This window comes from Lampetra fluviatilis, chromosome 3 (assembly GCF_964198595.1).
Source record: "Lampetra fluviatilis chromosome 3, kcLamFluv1.1, whole genome shotgun sequence".
NCBI lineage: Eukaryota > Metazoa > Chordata > Hyperoartia > Petromyzontiformes > Petromyzontidae > Lampetra > Lampetra fluviatilis.
This window is the reverse complement of record NC_136277.1, coordinates 11718890-11737381: the sequence shown is the minus strand read 5'-3', so window position 1 is coordinate 11737381 and position 18492 is coordinate 11718890. Positions and strand designations below refer to the sequence as shown.

Below are 18492 nucleotides of genomic sequence, written 5' to 3'. Positions count from 1 at the left end.
TCCGTCTTCAGGTGAAACTGTCACAGCAAAATATCTGTATCACTTGATACAGATTTGTGTTGCCTCCGAAACGTCGTGATTTTATCGTTTCATTTCTATTAATTTTAATTACATTTTTTACCCACGTGACTTTACCGAAAGAACTAAGAGCACGAATCCTTGCAGTCACGAAAGCTTCAAATCTAGAATTTCAAGCAGAGCCCTCCCCGAGTTCTCACGGCGACTTCACACGCGAGGAGCCCTGCCGCCACGCTCCGTGGAGGTCACAGGGGGGTCGCCGAGGTCACAGGAGGGTCGCCGAGGTCACAGAAGGGTCGTCGCCGCGGCCTCCGCCGCCGCCACCGCCGCCGCCGCCTTTCGCGCGTGCGCCTGCTGGTGTCGCCTGAAGTCTGCCTGGTCCTCGAACACCAGGCCGCACACCTTGCAGCACGAGGGCCGGCCGCGCGTGTGCGTGTTCTGGTGGATCTTGAGGCTGGAGTACCACGAGAAGGAGCGCTCGCACACCGCGCAGCGGTAAGGCTTCTCGCCCGTGTGGATGCGCTGGTGGTTCTTGAGGTCGCCGGGCAGCGCGAACGCCCGCCCGCACACCGCGCATCGGTGCGGACGCTCGCCCGTGTGCGTGCGCTGGTGCCGCTTGAGGCTGCAGTTCTGGGAGAAGGCGCGCCCGCACACGGCGCATCGGTGCGGCTTCTCGCCAGTGTGCCTCAGGCGGTGCACGTCCAGGACGCGGCGCTGCGCGAAAGCCTGCCCGCAGATGTCGCACGACAGCGCCGGCTGCAGCTGCAGCTGCTGCGCCAGCTGCCGATCCGCGGCGGTGGTGTCGTCGCCGCGCTGGAGTAACCCCGGGTGCAGCCCGCTCGCCGTGGCGGAGGGAGCTTGTTTGTACTGGGACTCGGCGGGCGGTTGGGTGGCGAACTCGGAAATGATGTTTTTGTCCAGCGTCCCTTTGGTCATCTGCTGCTGCTGCTGCTGCCACTGCCAAGGGGGTTGGGGGCCGTCCACATTCTCCCCGGTGACCTCGCCGTCATCGCCAGCCCGCCGTTTGGCGCGCAAGCGGGCTTTGCCGGTCGCAAGCAGCGAGGTCACGTCCTGGATGATGAATTCCGAGTGGCCCTTACCGACGCAACTGCCTGCAAAAGTAATGAGACATCGGAGGGAAAGGCCGAGTTTGAGCCTTGTTAGTTACCCGGGTGGGTAGATTGCCTGTCAGGCGCTGTAGGGGTCGGGATGTTTAGCCGCGTCCTTATTATGACGAGCGCGTGAGGAGCCGCACGGACAGGACCTGCCGCGTCTTTGACGATCCACGTTCCCTTCGGACCTCCTTTGCCAGCACCAAAATATACCGATAGGGTTTTTCCCTTTTTTTCCGCCAACAAAACTGACACCTTTTGCAAGGAATCATGCTTACATTAACCACAATACTTGCAGTCAAATCTCAAACAAAACACAAAGACAATGCATACATTATCAGAGTATTGTTTTTTGTTTGCATTTGACTGCAAGTATTGTGGTTAATGTAAGCATGATTCCTTGCAAAGGGTGTCAGTTTTGTTGGCAGAAAAAAGGGGAAAAACCCCTATTAGTACTACGTTCCCTTCTCGACAATCTCTTCGTGGCCGCGCTCGCGGGCCTTGCAAGTGCGGCCACCAATCCCAAACCCTCGAGCGCACTGCAAACACTAGCCGCTGCCTCCGCCCCTTCAAGGGAGGAATGGACGAGATCAACTAACTCTCTGCTTCGGAGCAAACGAGTGGCTAACAAATTTTAAAAAATGACACCTTTAATCTGATTTCGATTTAAAGCTTTCGTGACTGCAGGGATTCATCTTCTTGGTTCTTTCGGTAAAGTCACGTAGAAGGGAAGTAATAAAATAATAAAAATAAAAGTTTTATTTTTATTATTTTATTATTTCCATTGGTTCTTTGGGTAAAGTCACGTAGAATGGAAATAATAAAATAATACAAATTCAACATAATAAAATAATTCTCACGACGTTTCGGCCACAACGCAAGCAGCCGTCCTCAGGTGGAGAGCAGGTCTGTCGAGAAAACAGACACTCTGTCTTATTTTTTATATTATTTAATTATGTTGTAATTTTATTATTTCCATTCTACGTGACTTTACCCGAAAGAACCAAGAAGACCTTTAATCTGCTGTTGTGAAGCCGTACGAAAGAAGAAGTCAACCCACTCCTGGAAAATTCACCATCTCCCGCCTCAACCTCCCCTTTCTTACCTGCACGTTGTGCCGGGCTGACGGGCGCCGTCCCTCCCACGATGATCTCCTCCCAGGCTGCCCCGTGGTTGCTCAAATTGTTGTCTCCTGGCACCGTCCACGGGATTTCTGCGGTTGGAATCGACACAAGAGGGCGGCACTTGAATTGGCACACCGCGCGCGGCAACGCGGTTTCACCCAACGCATGTTTTCGGCCGGACCGCGGATTTATTTAACGGAGGTAAGCCGTACCAGGTAAGGCCCAGCGAGCTATGCGGCTCTTTGTCAGACGCGACCCGGCCACTAACGGTAGCTCATCGGAGTGGCTAATCACGTGGAAATGTATAGCAGCCAAATACTTCCAAACGGATGTTTCTAAAATGTGTAGCGGAAAAAAGCGGAGGATCCGGAGAAAGATTCCACGCAACCACAGGGAGAACATGCAAACTCCAAATATACAGCAGCGGGCGTCAGGGTCGGGATCAAATCCACGACCTCCTGCATACCAGGCGAGGTAAACATCTCCTAGCCACCGTGGCGAGTTAGGACATGTTTCCAAGTACACGCACAGTTTCAGCGAGATCTGTAATTCACTGAGGACATGTGGTTTTTCTGATTCTCGTCGCACCATGCGAGCAGTTTGGAACGGGTGGGGCATGTGCCTTTCACGATAGATTGGTGCGATAACCAACATAAGGGGAATCATCTTCTTGGTTCTTTCGGTAAAGTCACGTAGAAGGGAAGTAATAAAATAACAAAATAATAATTTCTTCACCTGAGGACGGCTGCTTGCGTTGTGGCCGAAACGTCGTGAGAATTATTTTATTATGTTTTGTTTTTATTATTTTATTATTTCCCTTCTACGTGACATTACCGAAAGAACCAAGAAGATGAATCCCTGCAGTCACGAAAGCTTTAAATCGAAACATAAGGGGAATGTTTGTCATTGCTAATCATCCGATCCGATGACGTCGGTTTGTGCTCACGTTTAGAATTCTCAACAGGGTGAATCTCGCGAAAAGTGAAGTACTGTAAAACCTTGGATTGCGAGCATAATTCGTTCCGGAAACGTCTTTGTAATCCAAAGTAACTCGTATATAAGTTGTGATCACGTGACGCTCGACAGACAAAGCGTAAACACGTACTGCTCGTATTGCAAGACCTCGCTCGTTGATCAAATTAATATTTACTTAAAATGTTTGCTCGTCTTGCAAAACACTCGCAGACCAAGTTACTCGCAATCCAAGGTTTCACTGTACTCTGGACGTAGATGCCTAAGTCGACGTCCACGTGGCCATACACAGGCAGCAGGTTCTTTAAGCCAGAGCTTATTCCCACACTAAGTTAGGCCGCTGTGCAGCGGAGGGAAAAATGGCTCCAGAGAAAGGAACGGAGACGTGGAGAAAGAGACGAGAGACACATTGAGTACCCAGTGGGGAGCGTACAGAGATGCAGGGGGGGGGGGGGCGGGGAAAGAAATGTAAAGACGTGGATAGAGACGCACAGCGGGAAAACGGGACACGGAAACGCTCGGGAGACGAACGGAGGCGCGGTGAGCAAAGTGCTTGACTCACCGTCGCAGGTCTCCATCTTCACCCCGTGCCACGTGTGGGTGTCTCCTCCTCCGTCGTCTGCAGGGCAGCGCAGCGGCGAGACGTTAACTACCTCTCAGGGTAGGAGGAGGTCGCGTTCTCTCTCCCCGGAGGTCGCGTGGTTTTTAAATCCTTTATGTTAAGTTCGCTCGCTTGCTCGCTTAGGACCGTGCAAATCTTTCGGTCGTTTTTTAACCCACTTTCCCGTGATCCAATCGAGCTGACATGTTGCACACAGACTCGTTGTGCGTGACAATTAATGTTCGTGAAATTTTTTTTCCAAAATGTAACACTTTTTAGGACAAAAAAATTATATTTAATTACCAATTGCTTAATGGTGCAATGCAATCATCTGACCCATAGGTGGCAGCCATCTCAAGCCAGAGGACGAGAGGACTCTAGCCGCCACGCATATAAAGGATTTATAGTGAAAAACTTTGTTTTTACGGGTTATACTTTTTACACGCTTTGATTTAACTCACGCCGGCCGTTGTTGTTGTCGTCGTATCCTCAAATTTTGTAACTCGATTTTAACCGACTTCCCAATGTGGTATCGACTGCAAACTTTGTATACTTATGTCATACGGACGACAAACACATTCCTGCGGAGGGAGCTGGTAGGAACGTTGGGTTGCTCGGTCAATGGCCAGGGTCAACGGCGGCGTGGTGTATTCCGCAAATATGCCCGACTGTGAGGGCGGGCACAAGCCGGCGTGAGTAGGTTAAACGTTGAGTTTTATAAGGGCACCACGGGGTGAACAGCCCCTCCCCACCCAGCCCTACTCCTCCCACCCCCCACCCAGCCCCACCCTCCCCACCCAGCCCCTCCCCACCCTCCCCACCCAGCCCCTCCCACCCTCCCCACCTAGCCCCTCCCCACCCTCCCCTCCCCACCCAGCCCCACCCCTCCCACCCCCCACCCAGCCCCACCTTCCCCACCCAGCCCCTCCCCACCCAGCCCCTCCCCACCCTCCCCACCCAACCCTGCCCACCCTCCCCACCCAGCCCCTCCCCACCCTCCCCTCCCAGCCCCACCCTCTTTCGGTAAAGTCATGTAGAAGGGAAATAATAAAATAATAAAAATAAAACAATTACAATTCTCACGCCGTTTCGATTGCAACACAAGCAATCGTCATCATAATCAGGTGTGTAAACCGCAGCAAAATTTGTTATTTTGAAATTTGTATTATTATTTTATTATTTCCCTTCTACGTGACTTTACTGAAAGAACCAAGAATGTGAATCGCTGCAGTCGCGAAAGCTTTAAATCCACAGTTACATCGCAGCATTCAAGGCAACCGTGGCCAAGGACCCTTACCGCAAGGCTCCCTCGAATCCAACGTCGCTTCTTTATCCGGCTCCTGGTACACGTCGGTACGTTTGACAGCGCGATCTACCAGGGCAGAGGCAAACCGCAGGGCTGAATGTTGTGCACAGGAGACAAAATCGACACGAACACCACCCCATCTCGTCAAATTTTGGAAGCCGAGTTGAGTCTGGTCAGCGCTGGGATGGGAGACTGCGTACGAATGCCACGTGTCCTTGAGCACAGGGCACAAGGTTGCCTGCTGAGCAGAGGTCGCAAACGGGTTTTGATTCCTTACCCGTACCCGGCCGCACCAGGGTCGCAAACGGGTACCCGTACCCGTACCCAGCCGTACCCGTACCCTACCCGTACCCGGCCGGGTACGGGTAGGGTACGGGTATCGGGTACCCGATTGCGACCTCTGGGATGAAGCCATGTTGCAGGCACGGGTGGGTTGATTCTAGGAACTTGAATTGTGAGAAAAGACAAGACGTTGGGAAATGAGTGACAAACAGTGACTCACCAGTGACTCACGGTCTACCCGTACCCGGCCAGGTACGGGTAGCCGGGTATTGGGTAGGGTACGGGTATCGGGTACCCGGTTGCGACCTCTGCTGCTGAGGGCAGTACAGCATTAGATCATTAGTTGCCTCTCTGTGTAGAGTAAGAGACGGACAATGGACTAAGGGATGGTGCTCAGTCTCTGTTGGTTTGCCATGAGCCAGGAGGAGAGATGTTAACTACCTCGCCTGGCATACAGGAGGTCGTGGGTTCAATCCCGACCGTGACGCCTGCTGCTGCTGTATATTTGGAGTTTGCGTAACTTCCTCGTGGATTTCTCTCCGGGTCCTCCGGTTTTTCACCTCCACATTTAGAAACATGCATTTAGGGTATTTGGCTGCTATACATTTCCACTGGGTTGAGCAATCATTTGTGGCCAGGTCGCTTCTGAAAAAGAGCTATGTAGCTCAGTGGGCCTTACCTGGTAAAATAAAAAAATTGTTTAGTTTAATTTACATTCCACATTATGGCAGGGGCCAAAGTATCACAAAGCCCACTAGAAGACTGCTGCAATCAAAATTCCAATAAATATTTTTGTTACCATCCCCTGCGGCGAGCTTTTCTTCATCAGCGATCAGGTCCTCATGTTCCATCTCTGCACCGAGTGGGCTCGAACCACCATCACCGCTCCCTTGTCCGTCAATGGCTCCCAGCCTCCGCGCGGACAGCAGTAGCTCCCGGCTCAGGCCGCTGAACAGAGCGAGCAGCACGTCCACCAGCCCTCCCAGCGTCACGTCGCTAGGGTAGGCGGCCGCATCGTCGTGGTGGTGCCCGTCGCCCCGCAGGGCCTTCACCACCTGCCGCAGCACGGCGTAGAAGCCGAAGGGCAGGCGGTCGCGCGCCGCGGCCAGCAGCTCGGCACGCACGAGGCCGTCCCCGACGCAGGCGCGCAGGACCCCGTAGTCCCGGATGCCCAGCTCCGAGTCCATGGCCCGGGCCACCTCCTCGTTCACGCCCTGCGCCTCCAGCCACGCCGGGAAGTCGTCCATCGGCTCCGGCGGCACCGGGGCGGACACCGCGCACGCCATGCTGGTGGTGATGGGTAGAGCGAGAGAGAGAGCGTGTAGAGTCATTAAATATCTACATGGGTTGGATTCACGTCACATGTCTTCAGACAAAGTCGCACTGAAGTGTGACCAAATACTAATCCCGATCCTGAATACACTAAATACATTTCGCCGAAGCAAAATCGCTGCACGGCGATCAAAAGGCTTAAACACTCGACTGTGAAATGAGAATTCAAAACACGACGTTAAACTGTAAAGTGGCGACGAATGTGGCCAAATGTGGGCGACAGGCCCACGCGGCGATGAAAGCGAGCGGCGCGCGATTGATTCCTCCTCATCCAGCACTGACGATTCAAGTTCAAGTTCATGTATTCGGTATAGCCCTGTGAGCCATTCGGCTCTTCAATCGGGTGCAACGGCAACAAACAAAAAACACAAAACATGAACAAAAAAACATCTTAAAGTGACTGTGCGACTGAGTGCAAACAGAAAATCCAAGAAAAGGCAGCAAAATATTTCAGAAAAAGCACCGTACACCAACGCTGTGCAAATATCCCAGTGGGATGCAAGTCAAACAACAACAACAACCACAAGACAACTTAGAATAAGGCCATCAGTCTAACTCTGTACTACAACAACGATGAAATCTAGAGGACTGAAATGCTTTGGCAGCAAAAGATGAAATTAAACCCTGGCCCACAGGCTAGAAGACATGCCTACACTACACACTACAATTCACAACACTGTACACACTACGCAGCCGTTTACAATACAGTGCATACAGTACACGCTACACATTACAATTCACAACACTGTACACACTACACAGCAGTTTACAATACAGTGCATACAGTACACGCTACACACTATAATTCACAACACTGTACACACTACGCAGCAGTTTACTATACAGTGCATACAGTACACGCTACACATTACACTTCACAACACTGTACACACTACGCACCAGTTTACAATACAGTACATACAGTGCATGCTACACATTACACTTCACAACACTGTACACACTACGCACCAGTTTACAATACAGTGCATACAGTACACGCTACACATTACACTTCACAACACTGTACACACTACACACCAGTTTACTATACAGTGCATACAGTACACGCTACACATTACATGTCACAACACTGTACACACTACGCAGTAGTTTACTATACAGTGCACGCAGTACACGCATACACTGCACTCGAGTCTACATTAAGGGTGCACACTAATCTACCTATTTCCCCGCATATATAACCCGCATACGCATATAGCCCGTAGAAGCATATACCCCGAAAAAAATAGCGTTTTCTGTAAAACAAATTTCAGATAACCCGCACCTCCATATACCCCGCATGCATTCGTATATTTAACGGCGTTACCGCAGCTTAATTCCATCGTATTAATACGAAGTCTACATTTGTAGTACATCACACTATCAATTGTAAAGATTAAAATCATAACGTGCACAAAGAAAAGAAACAAACCGGACACGAGTGAACTGAAAACAGCAAATAAGTAACAAAAGTAAATATCCAATAAATAAGTAAGACATAACTGGTAGATAAGTAAGTAGTTTTACTGGTAGGAACGAAGTGAACCAGCCTACAATAGATTATATCGTCCGTCCGTCCGTGTAGCAACATCGTCCCCTACTGCAAACACTTGGCAGGACCCTACAAAAACCTTTAGACTCAGTGACGCTTTCCTGGCTAAACAAGTGTAACATTCCCTTATAATTCCCTGAGATAGTTTTTAATTAAAACATTTAAATTAAAAATTAACTCACAGCGGCCTAAAGCCTACAGCTAGGCCTAAAGCCTAGAACTAGGCCTCAAACTCTCCCTTCGTATCGTACCCCCGCGTGTGTGAAAGGGAGTTAATGTTTAACACTGTGACATTCCCTGATGTTTTTTTTAAATAGAAACATTTACATTTAAAGCTTTTACATTAATAATTAAAACATTTAAATTAAAAATTAACTCACAGCGGCCTAAAGCCTACAGCTAGGCCTAAAGCCTAGAACTAGGCCTCAAACTCTCCCTTCGTATCGTCCGATTAGGTGTAGCAACATCGCCCCCTACTGCAAACACTTGGCAGGACCCTACAAAAACCTTTACACTCAGTGAGGCTTTCCTGGCTAAATAAGTGTAATAATACATTATGTTTATATTCTTTGGTTATTCGTTCCTACCAGCCCACCCCGCAGGGACCTATTAGCACTGGTAGATTCTTCTTCTTGGTTCTTTCGGTAAAGTCACGTGGAAGGGAAATAATACAATAATAAAATAAAACATAATAAAATACAAATCTCACGACGTTTCGGGCACAACGCAAGCAAGCAGCCGTCCTTTACCGAAAGAACCAAGAAGATGAATCCCTGCAGTCACGAAAGCTTTAAATCGAAATTTCACTGGTAGATTGCGCGCTGTGCAGATAATAGCGGCACTACGGTAACGCCGTTGCCTCGCCCCCAACCCCCCACCACCTCTCTCGTAGCCGGTAAACTGTTTAATTGTGCAAACAATTAATTTAAAACGTGATAACACGTGACATTTTCGTGCGAATGGTTTATTCAGCAGTGCTTTAGTCAAAGGTAAGTGTTGCATAGTGGATAGTACCACCATGAAAACATTAAACGAGTTATGACATGTTACATGTGTCAAATATTGTTGGCATAGCCCGTACCTCCATATACCCAGCAGGGTCTTATTCACAATCAACGTTTTTAGGTTTAGATCGCGTTATTTATAAATGTACCAGTTTAAAGGGTAAAAACCTACTACTATATTTTGCCACTGGTAAAGGAGGTGTCTCATAGTGTAAATGCTTACCCCGAGCTCTCAATACTCTGATAGTGCGCTGTCTTTGAGTTGTACGCCTTTTGGCGTCATCTGGTCCAACACCAATGGAGACTAGGCTCTAAGGAAAGCTGTCTCGGGTGTGGACCAATCAACTTCAAAGACAGTGCATATCATTATCATCATCAGAGTTGTTTCTTTTTGTTTGCATTTTGACTGCTTGTGTTGTGGTTATTGCAAACATGATGCCTTGTATAACGGTGTCAGTTTTTGTACCAGTTTAAAGGGTATAAAAACCTACTACCACTGTGTCGTAACCCTCCACCACCCGACACGGCCAATCAGTAAAAAAGTGTCACCATTTTGGCGAATTGCCCGATGATGCTGGATGTAATTACCAGCAAAACGTCGTGCTACTCAAAAATTGTAAATGTTGTGGTTTCACGCTTCATCACACCGGTGGGGCTAAAGCAGTGAACTATTTGTCTTTTGTCAACGTGACACTTTTTTGCTGATTGGCCATGTCGGGTGGTGGAGGGTTACGACACATTTATAAAGAACGCGATCTAAACCCAAGAACGTTGATTATGAATAATATTGGTCGCAAAAGCCTGCTACGTGTTAAACCGCAGGGTCTTGTTTTGTTTGTAAAAAGTGGTGTACCCCGCGCGTTATATGCGGGAAAATACGGTAGTCTACGTTACAGTTGTAATAAAATACGTGGAAGCGACTTCTGGAATCCGGTCTTTATTTGTCTTTCTTTTACAACACTCCTTCACGATGCTGACAGACAGCGTGAGAGGGATAGAGAGAGAGAGACACGCGCGGCCACGTGGCCTTACCCTCCGTTCGTTCCAGTTCTGACCACGTGTCGTTCGTCTCCACCCCTATTTAATACCCGGGTCACGTGGTACGTTTCCACCAATCCTGGTTAGCCTCCGTGGAATATTCCAGACTCCACCGTAGGCTCCCGGGACCACGCCCCTGACTCGTCTCCCCATTGGCTGTGGCCAAAGCCAGCAGAACCAATCCTCTACAAACAGCTGTCACCTTTCCATTACGTCAGGGCCACGCCCTATAGGCTTCCCCCCATTGGCTATGGGTCAGGACGGGCAGAGCCAATCATCGTGACAAGTTGTGATCCGTCAGCAACCCGGGTATATCCTCACATTACACAGTGAACACAATAAACTGCACATTAGTCTACGAAGGCAAAGATCCCCCATATAGCCTCTAACAAACTGCAGGGGCAAGTGCTGTTAGCGAGCACCTATGAAGGCCGGCCCTGTGACACACGAGGGGGGTGGGTGGCCAGCACCACGCCCGGCCGCCTTTGTCTCCCCGGTGGCGATGTTTACACGATACGAGTTCATTAGAACGTGCTCATTGTCCATCCCCCCACGCACCTCCAATATTTGGAGTTTGTGGTTTCTCTCTCTCATCATCATCACAATGATGAGATGTTGACTACCTCGCCTGGTATACAGGTGTCGTGGGTTCGATCACGACCCTGACGATGTCTGCTGCTGTAGATGTGGAGTTTGCGTGTCTCTCATCATCACAATGATGAGATGTTGACTACCTCGCCTGGTATACAGGAGGTCGTGTGTTCGATCACGACCCTGACGATGCCTGCTGCTGTATATTTAGAGTTTGCGGTGTCTCTCTCTCATCATCATCATGATCACTATGATGAGATGTTGACTACCTCGCCTGGTATACAGGAGGTCGTGGGTTAGATCACGACCCTGACGATGCCTGCTGCTGCAGTAGATTTGGAGTTTGCGGTGTCTCTCTCTCATCATCATCATCACAATCATGGGATGTTGACTACCTCGCCTGGTATACAGGAGGTCTGTAGGTTCAATCCTGACCCCTGACGATGCCTGCTGCTGCTGTAGATTTGGAGTTTGCGTGTCTCTCTCTCATCATCATCACAATGATGAGATGTTGACTACCTCGCCTGGTATACAGGAGGTCGTGGGTTCGATCCCAATCCCTGACGATGCCTGCTGCAGTATATTTGGAGTTTGAGTGTCTCTCTCTCATCATCATCATCACAATGATGAGATGTTAACTACCTCGCCTGGTATACAGGAGGTGTCGTGGGTTCGATCACGACCCTGACGATGCCTGCTGCTGCTGTAGAGTTGGAGTTTGCGTGTCTCTCTCTCATCATCACAATGACGAGATGTTAACTACCTCGCCTGGTGTACAGGAGGTCTGTGGGTTCAATCCTGAGCCCTGACGACGCCTGCCGCTGTAGATTTGGAGTTTGCGGTGTCTCTTTCATCATCACAATGATGGGATGTTGACTACCTCGCCTGGTGTACAGGAGATGTCGTCAGGGTTCGATCACGAGCCTGACGATGCCTGCTGGTGTATATTTGGAGTTTGCGTGTCTCTCATCATCATCATCACAATGATGGGATGTTGACTACCTCGCCTGGTGTACAGGAGGCGTCTCTCGCTCTCTCTCCCCGTGGTCGCGTGGATTTTGTCTCCGGGTCCTCTGACTTTTCTCTACCCCCCGCCCCCCGCCCCCCACGTTTACAAATCGACACCGCGGCGTTTCCAGAGTTGTCACTTTGGCCGCCCGCGACGAACGAACGCACGAGAAAATAAAAACGACGACGACGACCACAAGAGTCAAGGAGGTTGTGGGCTTCCATGCTCACGTGGGATGGTGGCCAGCTCGCTTCTGGTAAGCAGCAGAAGGAAGGAAGGAAGAAAGGAAGGAAAAAATGAAGAAAGGAAGGAAGAATGGAAGGAAGAAGGAAAAAAGAAAGGAAGAAAAAAGGAAGGAAAGGTAGGAAGAAGGGAGAAAAAAGAAGAAAGGAAGGAAAGGAAGGAGAGAAATAAGGAAAAAAGGAGGAAAAAATTTAGGAAAAATGAATGAAGAAAGAATGAAGGAAAAAATGAAGGGGAAAAAAGGAAGGAAGAAAAAAGGAAGGAAAAGTAGGAAGCATGAAGGAAGGAAGAAAAAATGGAGTAAAAAAGATGAAAGGAAGGAAGAAAGGAAGGAATGAAGAAGGAAAAGGGGAAGGAAAAAAGGAAGGAAAGAAAGAGCCGCATATCGATGGCAGCTCAGTGGGGGTCACCGCCTGGTCAAAAACTAAAACAACAAAAATTGAACTAAAACACGACAAATAGTTCAAGAGGTCAACTTCTCTCGCAGCGCTGCGGGTGTCACCACGACCCCTGACCTCTGAAGAGATGAAGACCGAGACGGTGGCAAGCGGCTGTGGCAACTCTCCAGCCCCCCCAGCATTCTCACGGATAACATTAGTGGCCAGTGCCACGCAGGGGAGAGGGGGGGAGATGTGTTGTTGTTGTTGTTTGTGTCTTTAAAAAATAATAAAAACTCGAGTTAAAACGACGCAAACTCGCATACAACAGCGTCGCCAAACAGCAGTGACCGGCGTGGTGAAGTATGGTCAAAAACAACCCCCCCAGTAGCAAGTCATTAAGCAATTGTGTGGATAAAGAAGGGCCCCCCACTCCTCTGTGTGTGTGTCTGTACATTACTAATTTTATATTTCGATGTAAAGATTTCGTGACTGCAGGGATTCATCTTCTTGGTTCTTTCGGTAAAGTCACGATAATAAAATAATAAAAATAAAACATTATTTTATTATGTTTAATATTTGTATTATTTTATTATTTCCATTCTACGTGACTTTACCGAAAGAACCAAGAAGATAATTTTATATTCTTTGGGTCTTTAGGTAAAGCTACTTAGGAAAAAAAATCATAAAAAATAAATCATAAAAAATCGTATTTTTCTCCACCCGAATACGATCGCTTGTGTCGCGATCGATACGTCGTGATATTATTGATCTTATTTTGATTATTATTTAGTTTTTAACCACGTGGCTTTGTATCGAAAGACCCCCAAAATAACACGAATTCTCGCAGTCGCGAAAGCCTTTAAAGTCATCAACATTTTAGCCACACACAAAGACAAAGATCCCCCGTGTAGCTTTAACAGACTGTAGGGGCAAGTGCTGTTAGCGAGCACCTATTAAGGCCGGCACGGCACACGAGGTGGGTGGGGTGGATGGCCAGCACCACGCCCGACCGCCTTTGTCTCCCCAGTAGCAATGTTTACACACATGGCACCAGGTACTCATTTCAGGCTGAGTCGACCTAGGGGTGGCCCAGGACCGGTTCAAATAATCGTCAACGGTGTTGTTGGCCGTGAACGGGAATCGAACCCGGGTCGCTGGGTTCGATTAGCGCTAACCGCTGCACCACCGCTCCCCACCAGCCACACAACAAGAACAAAGATCCCCCGTATAGCCTTAACAGACTGTAGGGGCAAGTGCTGTTAGCGAGCTCCTATTAAGGCCGGAACGGCACACGAGGGGGTGGGTGGCCAGCACCACGCCCGACCGCCTTTGTCTCCCCAGTGGCGATGTTTACACACCGCACAGGTACTCATTTCAGGCTGAGTCGACCTAGGGGTGGCCCAGGACCGGTTCCAAATAATCGTCAACGGTGTTGTCCGTGAGCGGGAATCGAACCCGGGTCGCTGGGTTCGATTAGCGCTAACCGCTGTCCCACCGCTCCCAACCATCCACACACAGTCATTCCTACTACACACCCCCGAATAGTTTCAAAGGGAAACTTTTAAACAACAACAACTACAACAACGACGACAACAACGACCCGAGGCAGATATCCAGACACCCATCGAGCAGTGGAGAGAGCAAAGAATTAGGGGGGAGGGGGGTGGAGGATTCCAACACGGTACAAACCTCGGTGACAAGAAAGTCGTCGCAGCGTGCGCCGTGGGGCACGCTTCGAAGGCGGCTGGCTGCAGATTCGGAGGCTTAGGGTCCGCGGTCACGCAGCGATGGGGTAACTCTGAACGATTGATTGATCGATTTGAAATCGATTACTCGCAATTTGAGACGAACGCGATTGGCGAATCGCAAAGGCTGCGATTTTTTGCGATTTTCGAAGTTGCTTACTGCTTTGTTATTGGGATTTTTTTTATTTTGCATGGTTATTTTAACTTTATTTATTTAACTTAATTGTTCTATTTTTATTTTAAAGCTTTCGTGACTGCAGGGATTCATCTTCTTGGTTCTTTCGGTAAAGTCACATAGGTGGAAAATAAATAAATTAAATAATGATAATATGTTTTCCCCTTTTTTTCTGGCAACAAAAAATGTTGTGTTAAGATGTTAAAACATCAAACTGAAACCTTTTTACAATGAATCATGTCTGTATTAACCACAACATTTGTATTGTGGTGCCACAGCGACGGGGCCGCTCTGCCGAGCCAGGGAGCCGCCCGGCTTCCCCCACCGCACTGCCCCCCATCACCCCCCCCACATAAGCACACACCCGCACGCATTCCCCCCCCCCCCCCCATAGAGCTGGAAGGGAAGGTCACCTGATCGACCGGTTTTTATCCGAGAAACCCTTATCGGGAATAACTCTCACGGTTTCCGGCGATCAGGGAATTGGATGACCTCCCCCGTGCTACGTGGCACCGCGGCGCTGCGGCCGGCCTTAATATGGTGTGGTCGCGGCGTGGGGCATTCGGCCACCGCGGTTGAGGCGCATTTCCCCCCACACACGCAAGTATCGACGGGGCAGGCAGAGGGAATAAGTATTGTGATGGAGGAGCATCGTTAGAAAACACGCAGCGCATCTGAACGCATAATCAGGCACCCCCGCACAGGCAGCGGAGGGACGACGTAATTACGCTCGGGCACGCAGGCACCATTATTAGGGGAGTTAAAGAATACGGCTATTAGTATGAATAACCTGGAGAGCGGGGGCACGCGGGCAGCCGTGCACCAATTCCCACGGCGCACCTTTGTAATGGACGCCGCCGCATGAACCTCGATGATGGGGGCCTGCGTGAGAAAGGGATTGATTAGGATTTACGCGCTCACTGTTTAGCAGATCAAAAGCGCCCGGAACCGCCGTGCGCGGGCTCGAGGTGCACGAGCCCATTGTTCAGCGCAGCATCCCTTTGAGGTAGGGAGAATAAATAGGGGGGCGCAAGGGGGAAGGGGACGCTTCTCTCCAGGCCAGCGGACCAGCAGCAGCTGCAGCCAGCGACCCGGACGTCCGTGCGACGTATCGAGGTACGCTGTTAGCGCAGAGAGCAGCGAACCTCCGCGGGCGCCAAACAGTGAGTGGGGAGGTGAGGTAGGATAATAGCCGATAAATAGGGAATAGGTACCGGTTTAGTGGAATAGGCCAGCCTCGTCGACTCACTGATTCAACATTAGTTACCAGGTAATAAATCATTAATAGCGAAGCGTGGTCTCGCGTGATCTTGTCGTGCAGTGTGAGCGTGTGGGGGCGCGTGTGTACGCATTGGTTCTGTAGTGCTGCGGCTCGCCTCGGGGGAGCGCTGCGCAGAGCGGTGCGAGAGCGGGTGTCGCGTGTGTTCACTCCGTGTGTGATACAGGTGCGCGATCATAACGCGAGTGGAGTTGGAGTGCGCGAAGCGGCGTGTGTGTGGGAGTGCGCATACGTTCGTTACGTGTCGGATACGGATGCGCATTGGTAACGTGCCGCACAGGGCTATACTGCGAGCACGGCGTTTGATTGGTGATGATGTGCGCACGTATGCTCGCAGCGTGGGAGCGCGGCGTGAGGCTGTAACAGTAGGGGCGTCGCGTTCGAATGCCGGCGAAACCGTAGCGGGTAATAGGGAGGTGGGGGGTAACGTAGACGAAATAGGGGATGGAGGCGGGAGGGACCTCGGGGGCTAGCGACCCCCACAAGGTCTGTCGGAAAGACAGCGTCAGACAGACCTGTTCTTCACCTGAGGACGGCTGCTTGCGTTGTGGCCGAAACGTCGTGAGAATTATTTTATTATGTTTTATTTTTTATTATTTTAATATTTCCCTTCTACGCGACTTTACCGAAAGAACCAAGAAGACAAATATTGTGGTTAATACAGACATGATTCATTGTAAAAAGGTTTCAGTTTTCTGTTTCAACATCTTAACACAACTATTTTGTTGCCAGAAAAAAAGGGGAAAAAGCTATTATCATATTTTGGCACTGGCAAAGGAGGTCCCGTGATGTAAATTGTTTTGATTCGTTTTCTTTAGATTTTTTAAATTTATTTTAAATTGTTTTCTTTGGATTTTTTAAATGTATTTTTTAATTTATTTCTTTAGATTTTTTTCATTTCTTTTGGTTTGTTTTCTTTAAATAAATTTTGATTTGTTTACTTTAGGGTTTATTTATTTATTTAGATTTGTTTTGGGGTTTATTTTATTTTGTTTTGCTTTGATTTTTTTTCTCTTTATTTGATTTTCGTTTGTTTTGCTTTGTTGTCTAAGAACGTTTTTGGTAAAACCGAACCAAATCTTAAATTTCGATTTAAAGCTTTCGTGACTGCAGCGATTCATATTCTTAGTTCTTTCGGTAAAGTCACGTAGAAGGGAAATAATACAATAATAAACCAATACAATTCTCACGACGTTTCGATTGCAACACAAGCAATCATTATCACAGCAACACATTTTTTTTTAAAGTGGCAATTTTCTTCACATTTTCTTGACGACGATTACTTGCCTTGCAATCGAAACGTCGTGAGAATTTTATTCTTTCATTTTGTATTTTTACTCCCCCCTTCTACGTAACTTTACCGAAAGAACCAAGAATATGAACCAAATCTTAATAAGCGGTAACAACAAACAAAACTCAAATAAAATTCACCGCTGCCCCTCAAGTCTCGAATCGGCAGCAGGTGGCGACATGGGCCGGCTGGTAGTGGTGGTGGTGGCGGTGGTGTCCAGATCTCTCTTCAATTCCCCTCCTCTCGATCTTACAAACAAAACAACACAAAAACATCTCCGCCTCGCCGTACACATCAGTTTCTATCACCCCCACACACCCACCCCGCGCTCCTGAACTCGTCACCGGCTGCGAAACGTCGAACCCCGCGTCAATGACGTCCGCCTGAGCCGGTTCAGCGCCTCGCCCCAGCAGCAGCAGCAGCCGCTGCCGTCGTCAGCCGCAGCGAGACGGGTACAGTGCCCAAAGGCAAAGGTCCCCCTGTAGCCTCTAGCAGACAGTAGGGGCAAGTGCTGTCTGCGCCTTGTGTGAAGGTCGACATCGTGGCATTCGAGGGGGTTTGGGTGGTCAGCAGCAATACCACGCCCCGGCCGCCTTTGTCTCTCCAATGTTCAACACGAGTGTCTGTGGTTAATGGGAAGTTGATTGCTTGCGAAATGTTTGTGTGTTTGGCGTTTGAACATCTTAACACGTTTTTTTTTATTGCCAGAAAACCTATTCATATGCTTAAAAACTCTGATTTTAGTTTTATCTAAACATGCTCAGGTAATTGTCTACAAATTTCAATCATGAAGAAATCATATAAATTAAGAAAATGTATCTGAAAATGTTCACGTAATTGTCAAAAACATTTCAAGCATGAAAAAATAATATATGTAAAAAAAATGTTATCTGAAAATGTTCACGTAATTGTCTACAAAAATTTCAATGCATGACATTTTTTTTATATATAACATTTTGTACCTGAAAATGCTCAGGTAATTGTCTCAAAAATGTTCATGTGTAAAAAATAACTTTTTTTTTACCTAAAAATGCTCAAGTAATTGTCTCAAATTTTCAAGCATTAAAAAAATACGCGTTAAAAGTTGTTTACCTTAAAATGCTCAAGTAATTGTCTCAAAATGTTCAGGCCTCAAACATCTTCAGTCTTTTGCCCTCCTACATTTTAAGCTGTCCACCAATGAATTTGCCTGAATCACACGTGTAATTGTGAATGGAGATAATGGTGACCGTGGATTGGACCCATGAACTCACGTGACTGCCCTATCAATTCAGGGTGGACACTTGCACAGGTAACATGCATAGATTTGGAACCTCCCTTGTCAGTATCAAGATATAAGAATAGGTTTTACCCTTTCTGGCAATAAAACAGTTGTGTTCAGACGTTAAACCGCTAAACAGAAACCTTTTGCAAGGAACCACGCCTGCATCAACATGCA

At 48.5% G+C, this 18492-nt stretch overlaps 2 protein-coding genes across 3 annotated transcripts in view; one reads left to right on the top strand and one right to left on the bottom strand.

The window, feature by feature from the left end:
- LOC144952256 (uncharacterized) lies at positions 1-17435 on the bottom strand. 2 transcript variants are annotated; one of them, XM_078882690.1, is made up of 6 exons: positions 14254-14485; positions 6215-6702; positions 5125-5199; positions 3789-3845; positions 2236-2343; positions 1-1130 (listed from the first exon to the last, which is right to left on the bottom strand). In XM_078882690.1, exons 2-6 carry the CDS (start codon positions 6699-6701, stop codon positions 304-306), a joined length of 1554 nt encoding a protein of 517 aa, XP_078738816.1. In that variant the 5' UTR covers position 6702; positions 14254-14485; the 3' UTR covers positions 1-303. The 2 variants fall into 2 exon arrangements, with proteins under 2 accessions (XP_078738816.1, XP_078738819.1); XM_078882693.1 differs by lacking the exon at positions 14254-14485 and adding an exon at positions 17377-17435 and having other exon boundaries at positions 33-1130.
- The window catches only part of LOC144947836 (uncharacterized), a 25533-nt gene continuing 24460 nt past the window's right edge, over positions 17420-18492 (top strand). The window contains exon 1 of the mRNA XM_078877192.1: positions 17420-17506. The gene's annotated coding sequence lies outside the window, so the exon portion shown is untranslated. The remainder of the gene's footprint in view (positions 17507-18492) is intronic.

Coding starts and splice junctions, on each gene's coding strand:
- LOC144952256 (XM_078882693.1), bottom strand. CDS start 6,701: ATGGCGTGCGCGGTGTCCGCCCCGGTGCCGCCGGAGCCGATGGACGAC. Junction 3,846..5,124: donor GGATTCGAGGGAGCCTTGCG/GTAAGGGTCCTT, acceptor GCTGCCCTGCAG/ACGACGGAGGAGGAGACACC. Junction 2,344..3,788: donor GAAGATGGAGACCTGCGACG/GTGAGTCAAGCA, acceptor TTCCAACCGCAG/AAATCCCGTGGACGGTGCCA.